General features: G+C 43.0%; 1 protein-coding gene across 2 annotated transcripts in view; it reads left to right on the top strand.

Annotated features, from left to right (window-relative positions):
• The window catches only part of PRDM2 (PR/SET domain 2), a 57634-nt gene extending 50402 nt beyond the window's left edge, over positions 1 to 7232 (top strand). The window contains exon 9 of one of the 2 annotated variants that reach the window (XM_066203260.1): positions 7109 to 7232. In XM_066203260.1, coding sequence (XP_066059357.1) covers positions 7109 to 7217 — 109 coding nt within the window. In that variant the 3' untranslated portion in view covers positions 7218 to 7232. Of the gene's footprint in view, positions 1 to 1013; positions 1091 to 7108 lie in introns of those variants that run through there. The other variant, XM_066203258.1, reaches the window with a different exon arrangement.
• The last annotated feature ends 5550 nt before the right edge of the window (positions 7233 to 12782 follow it).

Genomic DNA, 12782 nt, shown 5'->3' with positions numbered 1-12782 from the left:
TTCATTTCCAAAATTACGGGCTCAGCTCCGGCTTTCTACTCGAGTTGGGTTTAGCCAAGGAGCTGAATTGCTAGAGACAGACAAATAGCTTGTGAATGACCTTAAAAAGAGAATTTAGAAGACCTTACATACTAATTCTGCCTTTTATTTACTGAATGTGTCACATGATGTTGTAGTTCTGCTCCTGATGAAAAGGAGCTAAACAATAGATTTTGAACAACAAGTCCATGCTGGTTTGGAGCTGAGATTTTGTGGTAAGTCTATGATGAGAGAGGGGTGAACTTCCACATCTATTTAATTAAACTGTAAAAAATAGCCGCTTTCTAATGGAAAAAAGGATGCACCTTCCAGTACTTTGCAAGAGCAGGATGGTGAGGAAAATAGATCTATTTCAGAGCAAGATGCTAATAAAACACTCTTAAGTAAAGCATGATGTAAGTGTACAGTTAATGGTCCATTGTCTACATCAAATGAGAGAGTGGGAATTGAATGTTATTAGAGGGATCTTTTTTCCATGTGTAAGAATGAGTTGCTGTTATTTCCTAAGCTTTGGTTGGGATCTCTTTTTTTAAAATTTAAGAATTGTCTTACGATGTTTTTTGAATGAAATAAACACTGAGCAGCAGGAGTTGGTGGCTCTTTGTCCCATCAGTTACAGTCAAGCAAGGGTTAGATTAGGTTCGTTTAAAATGCAAGTTGATTGTTAGAGTGGGGATGGGTGTAAAGCATCCAGTGTCTAAGCAAAGATAACAGAACACAGGACCAGGAGTCCTGTGCTGCCTCTGCACCAATCTCCAGGCACTAACTGCTTCTGACCCTCTTCCTTAGTAAAGAGAAAGCCATTGAGTCACCTGAGTGCTGCTTCCCACACATCCTTCATCACTCTCCATTCTCATTTTGCTGCACCTTTACTTCTCTTAGTAAGTCTTTTAAAATGGTTTTGGTAGATCATCCTTTTATAGAGCATTCCTTGGGAAAAGAGCACTGAAGTACTGCTTGCTGTTTTTTTTCAGATACAAGACAGTAAAACTGAAACTCGAAACTTGAGCAAGCATCAAGTTGGAGGGAGGCTTTTTCTTAAGAGATAGGTAGCTGCTTTATTTTCCTAATTTATTCAAAGCTGGAATGGTTAGTGAAACATAATGTTGTAATCAGCAATATGCACTTTGTTTGTGTATATATCTCTCTGTTTAATTTTTAAAGACTTTTATGTTTCATGAGCCAAATGGGGTCTCTGAGTCATATTTTGTATGACAGTACTCCCAGAAACTGCCAGAGGGTTGTGAGAAATGCCTTTGGTTATTCAGCAGGTGATGTTCCATTTCTCTGAAGTACAAGGCTCAGCATTCAGTCATTCAGGGTGGTCTGGCACACAGCAAGTGAGCAGCAAATCTGAAACTTGGCCCACTCAATGGCCTGTGTCAGTCAAAAAGTAAGAGTAATTATATCTGAGCCTGTTAGAGCAAAGCCTGCCTTGTTTCCAGCTGAGGGAGCTGGAGGGGGCTCAGCCTGGAGAAAAGGATGCTCAGGGGGGACAGTCTCCCTCTACAACTCCCAGACAGGAGGGTGTAGCCAGGTGGAGGGTGGGCTCTGCTCCCAGGGAATAGGGGACAGGACAAGAGGAAGTGGCCTCAGACTGTGCCAGAGGCTGCCCAGGTACGTGGTGGAGTCCCCATCCCGGTGGTGTCCAGGATGTGGCACTCGGTGGGCTGGGTGACAAGGTGGGGACTGGTCACAGCTTGCACTTGATGGCCTTGGAGGTCTTTTCCAACCTCAGTGAGTCTGTGTTCACTTTGCTGTGATCAGACAGTGCTGCTCAGCAAAGTTAAATGCCTGTGGTAAGGTAGATGCAGGGACTTGTTCAGGGCAGTGATTTTGTTGGGAAGGCAGAGGTTGCGCTCCCTGCTCAGGGCGTCTGAAGGCTCATTGCCACACGCAGACCGTGTGTGCAGAGCCCCCAGCCATGACTCAGTGGGAGAATTTATGTCGTGTTTCCTTTAAGTGTCGAGATCTCTGCTAAACATTGCAGTGTGGAAGGAGGTGGGAAGATGAGAAATACTGAATTCTTCCATCACTGAGCTGCTTTGAAGAGTTTCACACTCAAACTCCACTGTCACCGGAACTTAAAAGTTGTGTTCTCCATTCATTATGGCAAATTCAGTATGTCACTCATCTACCTTTTCAAATCAAAAGCACACTTCGTTCTGTGTTTTTTTATGTAATGAGATGTGCAGGACTGAGGGCCCATCCTTGTTCTGCTGCCCTCCAGCAATCCTTCTGAACTCTTTTGTTGTCACCATTTCTGTATCAAGCTAAATAAAATCAACTGCAGTGTTCCCTGTGTGTGATGAAAATTTTCTCATTCTGTTAGGGATGTGATTCAGTAAATACAAACTTTATCAAATCTCATTTCCTGACAGTATGGAAGATGAGTTTGAGTACTTCCGGTTTTAATCCAAACTTGTTCACCTTTAGGCTTGTGAAGTACTCTGTGCTGCTTCAAAAGGGCAGGAAGATACATCTACATTTATAGGTTTACACCAAGATTTCTTCAGTGACTAAGACTAATCTCTGAGCTCAACTTGAAGTACCTTCAAGGCAACTGATTTTCTGAAGGAGCCCAGAAGCTTTCTCAGTGCTGAATTCCTTTTCAAATGGCTGCTTTAGGTCACTGGTTGCTTTTGAAAAAATAGTTCTATTTAAGTAAAATGGTGTTGGTACATCAATGTTAGAGTCCCCCAGGTGAGCTGTAGGCATGGTGTGAGATTTTTTCCAGCTGTTGCTTTGGTGTTCATCACCATAGTTCCTTGTGATCCACGGGGAGTGGAACTGAGCCAGCAGTGAAGAAACTTAAACAGTAGAGCACGTGTGAAACAAAGCAATTTTTGAGTTCTTTCGGGGCAGCAATGCTGCTTTAAAGGATTAAGTTCTTTGAAGCACTGTGGCTGGAGAGTGCTGTTAGGTGTCTTCTTGGAAGTCAGGAATGCAAAGGATCTCATTAACAGGTTTTTCCAGTTTAGATCCATGAAAGGCCTGACCGTAATATTCATGTTCTGGCCATGTGAAGGAAAGATAAAATCCTGAAGTGCTCCAGCTCTTTCCCTGCTTTCATGAATAAACACACCTAAGTCTCCAAATATCCACAGTTCAGCACACTGAGATCCTTTTTGTTTTCTGCTGCTTCCCCATTTTCTATGAGTGAGGACTTTGCCATAGAAGAGAGACACTCCTTTCAACAAAATCCTATCCATAAACCTTTTTGTCTTGATGAATACTGTTTCACTGAAACAGACAAATGAAGGTCTTTCCCTTAGTGGTTGATGTTTTTAATGTTTTTCCCAGTCCTTGTTTTGTGTATTTACTTTCCCATTAAGCAATATACTGCTGCCAGAGAGTACATTTCAGTCAGGGTAGCAGCACTGTGGTTTAATCTCACTGAGAGCAGAAAGCCCAGAAATGGCATTTATCCACCTCCTGAACCCTCTTGCTTCCCTTCTGGCCTGTGAAAATCTCAGCCTAATTCTGCAAAAGCAAGAATTTGGGCTTAATTTTTTTTCCTAGGCAGTCAATGTTTTGTGTCAGCTTAGCTATTCCTTTACTTAAAAGTAAGAAACAGTTGATAGAATATGTTCCTGGCATGCTTATTGCTAAACATAATGTGGAATGTGTGTGTCTGAAATTTTGGAGCATATCCTTGGGGTTATTTTAGATTACAGAGTATAATCCTTGCAGGAAAAAAAAACTGCTTTAATTGAGGTAAAAATGTGAACCTAAATCACCTGAATTTTTATCATATACTGCCATGACTTTGTTCACTGAATTTCCCTGGTGAGCCTGACAGCCACCTCAGACCACTCCAGCCTTCATGCCCACAAATACCATGGCTTGTTTTTCTGAGACATTTCTAGAGAATTAAACTAGCAACCCAGGAGAATGTTAATTGCAGAAGTGTGGTAGAAGACAAGCTAATTTGAATAAAAAATACCAAATGTATTTTGGGAATGTCTGAGGGAAGGGAGTGTGCCAGGATTCAGCATTTTTCCTTTGAGTGTGTGTGCTGCTCATAGCAAGGCTCAGGGGGCTGGGAAGGTATATGGAAGTAGGAACTTGGTTTGGACAAATACTTAATTATTCAGGAGACAGTTTAACCTGCAGCAGTAACGTGGGTGGTGGGGGAACCTTTGCCTTTGGTCAGTCCTGTGCTTTAAGGCTGCAGGTTTTCTGAGTGACCTTGGCAAATCCCTTTCCACCTGACTTCGTTCTGGATCTGAAAAACTGGGATTATGGCACTGACTCTCACTGCAAAACACTTTCAGATTTGAGGATGGAAAACTTTAGGAGCTGGGATTTACTGTGTTTTTTATTGTAAAGAGTGTCACCAAATTGGGTTATTTATCTCTCCTAGTTTGGGTATGCTCTCAGTTGTGAGAGAGAGCTTTAGGCCCTTCTCCATGTACAAAACAGCCTCAGTTAACTTCTGGGTTGGCTTTAATTTATGGAATACCTGGTGCATCTACCAAACTGTTTAGTTTGATTTAAAAGTCCTTAGTTGACAGAGAAAACTTTGTACACACAAGTCCTTCCTGCTACTGCATTTGGGTTCTGGGCCAAGAACCTGCATTTGGGTTCTGGGCCTATTTTCCTTACAAGCAGAGTATGTTTTCTGATGTTATTCCTTTTTTAATTGATTTTTTTTCTGGCTTGGGCTGTTCCCTAGCAATGGTTCTGGCAGAGCTGGGGTAGCCTGGGCTGTGCACAGGGGTGTGAGGGGCTGGGAACAGCCCTTGGCCCTTCCCATGGGATCATCCCTCAGCAGCATGGCACAGGGGGGCTCAGAATTCCTTTTCTTTGCCTGTCTCCAGTTACCCAGCGCTGAGATGGTGAAAGCAGGTGCAAAGTGACAGCGCTAAAAATAACAATTCCAATCACTGCTCCTAATGCAGCAGGGGGATTTCAGCTCCCCTCCCCCTCGGCGACCAGCTCCCCTTGCACGCCCAGGAGTTTGTCAGAATCATCCCAACATTAAAAAAAAATCATCCCTCTCTTAAATGAGAGTTATCCATCCCCTCCAGGTGACTGTTGGGACAGAGGAGGGCCCTGATTCCTGACAGCTTTGGCAGAGCAGACATGGCTGTGATTTTGAAGCATGGTTCATTGGGAGCACTGTGGAAAGGCAGCAGTAAGAACTCCAAAAGGAACTCAATTTCATTTCCTATTTAGAAAAAAAAACCTTTTTTTATCTCATTCCTTTAATCCTCAGCTTCCGAATAACAAGCCACGACCTATTACCTTTAAAGCTTTAGGAAATTTGGGGTGAAAGATCATGGAATTCTGAAATAGTTTGGGTTGGAAGGGACCTTAAAACCCATCTCTTTCCACCCCCTGCCATGGGCAGGGACACCTTCCACCATCCCAGGTTGCTCCAAGCCTCCTCCAAACTGACCTTGGGCACTTCCAGGGGTGGGGTGGCCACAGTTCCTCTGGGCATCCTGTGCCACCCTCACAGGTAAGAATTTCTTCCTAATGTCTGATCAGGGTGTTCATTTGAAAATCTAGGTGAGATTTTCTCTGATATTTTGTCTGCTTGCATTTGAGCCTTTTAACATTTCTTTTCTTTAGGTTTCCCATAGGATCTAGACCCTGCCTCACTGCATGCAAGAGCACACAGATGTCATTGATTGTAAAAGAACCTGAAGAAGTCATAATGAATATTTTGACAGAAAGCATTACTTACATGGAGGCTTTCTGAACAGAAAGAAACTAAAATTTCCCTCTTCTCGTTATAGTAAAAATCTGAAGCCAAACAAACAACTTATTTTGGATATTCTGCTGTTTCCCTTGGTAACAGTTCTTATATGGAACAACAAAAATCTGGCATTTGTTGACCTCCCTGTTTCCACTTTCCGCTTCTTTCACATTGGCTGAAGGTTTCAGGATTGAATTCACAAAGGCTGGAATGGATGGTTTACATAGAACAATAGCAAAACTTTTGGCAGGCAGTTTTAACCACCAATTTTAATTTGAAAATAATTGATTTGCTTACTTTTTCAAATTTCTGTGGTTTGGGTTTTCTGTTGTAATGGAAAGTTTTGCACTTCTTTATGTCTAACTTGCAGTTACATTGTGTGTACAAACTGAAATCTCCTTTAAAGGGTGTGTATTGAACTCTATAAATATAACCCGGAGAGAAACCTGGCTTTTAACTTTATTTAGACGTGTTGCTGTGTAAGAAAGTGATATTTCAAAACATATTCCCTTGGAAGAACATAAGGGGTTGGGTTTGGTCAGAATTTTGAAGAATTTGCCTTGAGAAAGAAGGTATGTAATTACCCATGGGGGTGCACAGGTGTGAGGGAAAGTAGACAAGTTTGTGCATGATAGCAAAAGGTGCTGATTTTAAAAACAAATAGGGGATTTTTTTGAATCTTTTAGTGTCTGAGAGTTTAGCTTGGGTATACATTTGAACTGAGATTAGGGCAGAAGCAGCTGGAATAGGGCAGAAGCAGCTGGACTTCCCTTGCTTTGAGTCATGTTTTCAGGCTTTCTTCTTGAAATCACAATCAACTGAGGCATAAAATTAATATTTTACAGTAAAAATCTATGATTTTCACTTTCACTTTGGGACTCTCAGTTTAAAATTTGAAGTGCAATAAAGGCACTGTTGTGATCTGTACATGTCCTTGTTGAGTCTGTCAGTGCAATAGCGACAGGAGTGTTCTGCTGACTTTGACCTGGGAAGAAATGACCAGATATTCTGGTGAAGTAAAATTCCTTTTCCATAAACATGTATTTAAAAACCTGCTATGGACTGTCCTGAGAGAACAGAACATGACTCTTGTAGTTTTGATAACTGTATGTCCTGGCCGGAGGGTCTGAGACACGGGGTGGGAGTCTGGATGCTGCTTCCAGTTGACATTATCTGTTTCCTGCTTAAATAAACTCACAGGCTGAGTTCAGAACAAGGCAAAAATACCCGCTTGCCTTCAGAAGTGGCTCTTGGTACTTGCAGCGTGGGTGGAATGTCGTTTTCTTTTCTCATGGCTTACTAAAGCGCGTCTCTGGTTTTGTTTGTGCCCGGTCCCTGATGCTCTTCTGCCTCTTTGCACAGTTACAGGCTCCGCATGGCCTCTAGATGTCCCTCCTCCTCCTCGCATAACCCCGGCCCCAGGCAGTGCAAGAAATCCAGCTCCACCACATCCCACTTCTTCAAGGAATAGACCCTGGGCATGTCTGACCAAACCAGGTACAGCCACACAGCCACGGGAGGGTGCTCGGGGCTCCCTTCCCCTGGGCTCCCAAACCCTTCCGTGTTTCTGTGGGCGAGGAGTGCAGACTTTGGAGATAGAGCCACACCTCAGGAAACCCACAGTGTCATTGCTCTGGAAACTGGTGCAGTTGTGCTTTGGGGAAGGCTGAGATGCTGAGAACTGGATGAGCCATAAAGAAGCTACAGCCCCTTCCATGCTGGAGGTGATGCTCTCAGTCCAACACTGTGAGACCACTGAGATGCTCATGCCATTGCTGCCTGCTCAGTCTCATTTCTTGGGTGGAGAGTCTCTAGGATTTATTCCCTTTGGAGTTTTTTTTACTAGCAATAACCACCTCTTGAAATATGTGATGTACTAATTCCAAAAGGATAAATAAGGTCTTCTCTAGTCATGGGTCCTTACGTACTGTGGATCAAAAGGATGTGTGAGGGTAGTCAGCCCTTTACTCCTAATGGAAGCTTTAAGGGGAGTTTTGTTCATGACCTTTTAAGACCTGAGGTGTTGCTCTTCTGGATCCTAGGGAGCTTGAAGATGGTGATAAGTTTTGTAAGGTGTGGTGTTTGTATCTGACTGTAATAGTGGGCCAAGTGCTTGGGGATCTTTTAGGCTGAAATGGTGAATGATGGACAAATATTAACTGTCCAAAAAAACCCCATACATACCTGGGCATGTGCATTTTGCTGGCTGCTTTGGTGGCCCACCACAAGCTCAAAGATCAGCATTACAATGCAAATTGCAGTGCTGTGGCAACATGCAAAACTTGGGGTAGTGGTGAGATAAACTGCGTAATGAAGCCCAATGGGCTTGGGCAGATTCATGACCCAGCCCCGTGTACTGGTGAGGCTGAGTTGATTTTCTGTCAGTTTAAACAAGACACTGTTTTCTGCTTCTTCATTTCCTCACCATTAAGTTGCAGATAATAATCTCCTTTATACTGATGTAACAGCTAAGGAACAGGATACTTAACGTGTAAAGCTAAAGGTGAGAACGAGTACCAACAAAATCAAGATACTGCAGCCTGAATTTTATTCTTTCTTAAAACCATTCAAAAAACAACATTTGAGGGAGGAGTTAGCAAAATTCTGAATTTTGCTATCTCCTGAATAATGGAGGGTTGCTAATGAATGTTAATATCCCTGGCTGTGGCACAGACCATGTAGTTATGGGAAATCCAAACAAAATTAAATCATGGGTGTCTCTGCCCTGTACAATGGTCACTAAATGACTTGTCCTGCTTCCAGCTCCATGGAACATGGAACTGTGACTCCTTAAACTATCACGGATTAAATGCAACTCTCTGTATATTTTCAGGTACCAGAAACTTCTGACTGGAAAAGGTGAGGTGAAGTAATCCTCAAGCACTATCCTCTCCTGCTTTTGCTCAGATGAGGTGAGATGGGTTCCTCAGCCGACAACAGGGACAGCGGTTTCTTCTGCTGGAAGTGATGATGTGCTTCTGTCATCTCACCCTTCCTTCCAGGGGAGGGAGCACAGGGCAGAGAGTGATGAGCTGTGGATGCTGGGGACAGGATGATCTCAGGGTCCCCCAGGGCGTGGAGCCCACGTGCCAGCAGGGAGAGCAGCATGGAGAAATGCTCAGGCATCTGCAGGCAAAGTAGCCATGCTCAGAGGGTGGAAGGGTCTGGAGAGTCTCCTCTTTCTGGGAGGGCACAGAGAGTTTAACATACTATGCAATTAAATTCTGAAAAGACTGTTACATCATTTTAGTTTCTGCTTTACATCCTAACGGGTAAAGAACTGGGCATCCCACACACAAAAAAAAAACCAAACCACTGAAGGGAGTGGTAGGTTCTCCTGAGATTTCCACATGTGGAGTCCGTGGGTACCCCAGTCTCTTGACTTTGTACCATTAGCTTTAAGGGGAAGATGCTGTTGCTTTTGAAGTGCATCAGGACACGTGTTTTTTGGGAAGATCACCTGTTATATGATCTCTGGGAAATGCACTGATAGCCCAGTTCCATGAAGGGACTAGCATCCATTTCTCAAATCTGCCATAACTTATGTTGCCAGTCTGGTTTAGAGTCAAGATTTATTCATTTAAGGACAGTATCAAACACAGGTGTTGCTGTGCAGTATCACACCAGACTCATCCTTAAATGCATTTGTCTTTAAATAGAGCACCTGTGTTTGTTTCTCTAGACACATGTTTGTTTTTGGGGGTCCATGAGGACATCCAGTAAAGACTAATCCAGACACACAGATCAGCTGGTAAAATGCAGGGCAGAAAGGTCTTTTACCTCTTTCCTGCCCCCAGATGGAGTCAATCACACTCAGGTACATCATCTGTCAGTTCTGGGCAGAACTTCTGCCCACTTTGCCCGTGAGGTGAAGGGTTCCTTCTGTCAACACATGATTTCCCAGGATCCCTGCTAACACAGCATCCAGGTTCGGAATCTTTTAAGGAGGCCAAAGGGGTTGATTGCTGTATTTCCTTCTTGTTTCGGTCAATTTATTCCTGTCCTTGACTTTGCACTCCACACAGAAAAGCACAGATTTGTGTATGCACACGTTAGTTAAGAAAAAACAAGTGCCCAGTTAATACTCCTTCCCACCACCCTGAAAAAGTCAAAAAAAAGGATCAATTATATATATATATATCTTCATATATAGAGATATATATATGACAGATAAAAATATATAGGTATGGAATTGCCGAAAACTGAATTCTGTATAGTTTTGATGAAAATCGAATTGCTCAAAATGAATAGAAAAGCTTTAAAGAGGAAACATTGTGCATGCGGTTTGACTTGGAAAGAAAAGGTTTTCACGATCTTGTATTATCTCACTAGTGATTTTTTTGGATAAACTCCTCTTGGAGGCTTTCTAAGTGCAATTGTGGTTTGGGAGAAGGCTGAGAACTGGATGAGCCATAAAAAGCTGCATCCCCTTCCATGCTGGAAGTGATGCTTTTAGTCCAAGACTGTGAGACCACCGAGGTGCTCATGCCATTGCTGGCTGCTCTGTCTCATTCCTGGGGTGGAGAGTCTCCAGGGTTTGTTCCCTTTGGAGTTTTTTTTTTTGCTAGTGATGATCTCCTCCTCAAAGAAATGTAGTAATTGCAAACGAAGGCTGGGATTTGTCACAGCAGCCTTGGAAGACTGAGAATCTCATTAAGTCATTCAAACTAATTGGAGGTGAGTATCCAGATCTGCTAGGCAGCTTGGCAAATTTTGGTCAAATAGCACAAAAAATTAAGTTTCCTGGCCTTATGTCTATGTCCAAGCAGCTGGTGTGCACACACAGCTCTCTGAGCAGTTTGTCTCACTTTGTTTTTGCATGTTACCTTTTTACTTTCTCTCCACATTTTGTCCAACATGTAATTTTAGTATGCTAAACCCTGTTCTTTCAAACAGGAACGCTCTTCCTGAGTGTTCGGAGAGCACCTAAATCACTTGAAAAATGAGTATACAGTGCCAATAAAACCAATATACTCTGAGTTAAAGCACCAGTATTATTGGGGATTGATTGATTATGTTTGATTTTCCTGGCACAGTTTTGTAGGACACCTTGTCAAAGATCACAGTTTATAAATTATCCCTGGTCACTTGAGGATTGTTGCTGAGGAAGAGTTTTCTTGCCATGTAGCCCAAATGCTTCTTTAAACAATCCCTTCTCCTCAGCCCCACTCAACTTCCAGTCAGTTAAATTAAATACAGAGTTCTGGCATGGATGATGCCCAGTTTAGTGCCTTTAAGGCATCCCAGTGAGGTTGCTAGAGGTCACTTCTGTGCAATTTATTTTTGCTGCCTTTTTTAGAGTGTTATCAACTGTAAAAACTGACAGACTCAAGGAGAGAAGTATGTACATTGTTGTGATTTGGGAACATTGTTTTTTCCCAGAGAAATTCCGTTTTATCACACAAGCCTGTAAATATGTATTTACAATTTTAAAAGCACGTCTTTATGTCCCTGCTTGTAAATGCTCTGTTTTTAAAGTTTTATAACATGTGACTCAACCAAGAGACCACAGTGCACAGCTTTACATTGTACTGGTCTGTTTGAAGGGTCCATTACAGTCTAAGCTGTAGCAGAAAAATATCCATGCCACCAACAAGAAATAACCCATGGTTGCACCAGAATTCATCATTTTTCCTCAGACAAGAAATGCAGTTTTTCTGGGAGGGTTGGGGTGGGGGGTGAGGGGGGTGTGATTTTTCTTGCAGAAAAAAAAAAAAAAAAAAAAAAAAAAAAAAAAAAAAAAAAAGCGCATCACTTCAAAATGGTGTCATTTCTCTGGACCAGTGAGGAGATTTCATTCACAGTGAATTCAGGAAAAGTATGCCATTTTTTTTCCCAAGGCAGAATTTCACAGTTTTGCAGCAAATTTTTACCCTCCCCTGTGCCTGCTGACGAAACATGAAATTTTGCCCTTGACCAATATCACAAGTTCTTGTGAAAATTCAGTGAGAGGGTGGGGAAAAAGCTCAGGTTTTGCATGTAGAATTTGCAAGGACAACACTGGCAGCTCTGCAGTGCTCTCATGGCAATGCTGATACTGAGAAGTTTATTAAGAATAAACTCTGTGGAGATGTGGTGGGACCAGGTTTGTGCTTGGGTTCTGAATTGCTCTGCAAGACTGAAAGCTCTGTTGTCTGTCTGCCATGTAAAGTAAAAGAACAACAATAAATTAATGTGGAAAACTGCATTATGGAAATATTTTATTGTTATTTCAGCCAAGGACATCTTAAAAATGGAGATTGACCGTGCTCTAGCTCTGAAACAACGGAATGGTTTGGGGTTTTCCTGGTGGGTGGCAGGAGAGGAGGAAGGAGATGTGTCACCTTGGTGTGACAGGTTCTGTGCACACAGACAGGGATTCATTCTCCTGACAGCTCCTCCCGAGCTCTGCACGCCTGGAGAGGCAGCACAGGAGCCCTTGGCAGTGTGGCCTTTCCATCCAAACCCAGACCTGCTGCTGAGGAGTCTCAGAATTGTGGAACTTCAAGGCTGCTCTCCTCAGTTGGGAGGGTTGTTTTCCCTCCTGGGAGTGCTCCCTGTTTCACACATCATGTGCCATCACAGCACACTGAGACATTTTATGCCTTTTCAGGGCCGTGGGACTTGGCTCTTTCCATAGAATCCCAAAATGGTTTGGGCTGGAGGGACCTTAAAGCTCATCCCATTCCCCCCCTGCCGTGGTCAGGGACACCTTCCCCTATCCCAGGGTGCTCCAAGCCCTGTCCAACTCGGCATTGAACACTTCCAGGGATGGGGCAGCCACAGCTTTGGGCAACCTGTGCCAGGGCCTCACCACCCTCATTGTAAAAACCTTTAAATCTATTCTAAATGGACGCTCCTTCAGTTTAAAACCCTGTAAGGGAACCACTGAGGGTGATGGGCAGCCATCATTGTGGGTGCATTAATCCAGGGACATTCCTTAAAAATGACAGCAGGTACAATAAATGGGTTTGGGAACAGCTGAATCATATATATTAATATTAATTGCACATAGGCTAAAAATGGCTCTTTCACCCCAGAAAACCTGAAGGTTCCT

This window comes from Chamaea fasciata, unplaced genomic scaffold, assembly GCF_029207755.1.
Source record: "Chamaea fasciata isolate MVZ Bird 193981 ecotype frontalis unplaced genomic scaffold, bChaFas1.0.hap1 SCAF_23, whole genome shotgun sequence".
NCBI lineage: Eukaryota > Metazoa > Chordata > Aves > Passeriformes > Sylviidae > Chamaea > Chamaea fasciata.
Note: the sequence above shows the minus strand (reverse complement) of the source record. Positions and strands in the feature narration are given on the sequence as shown.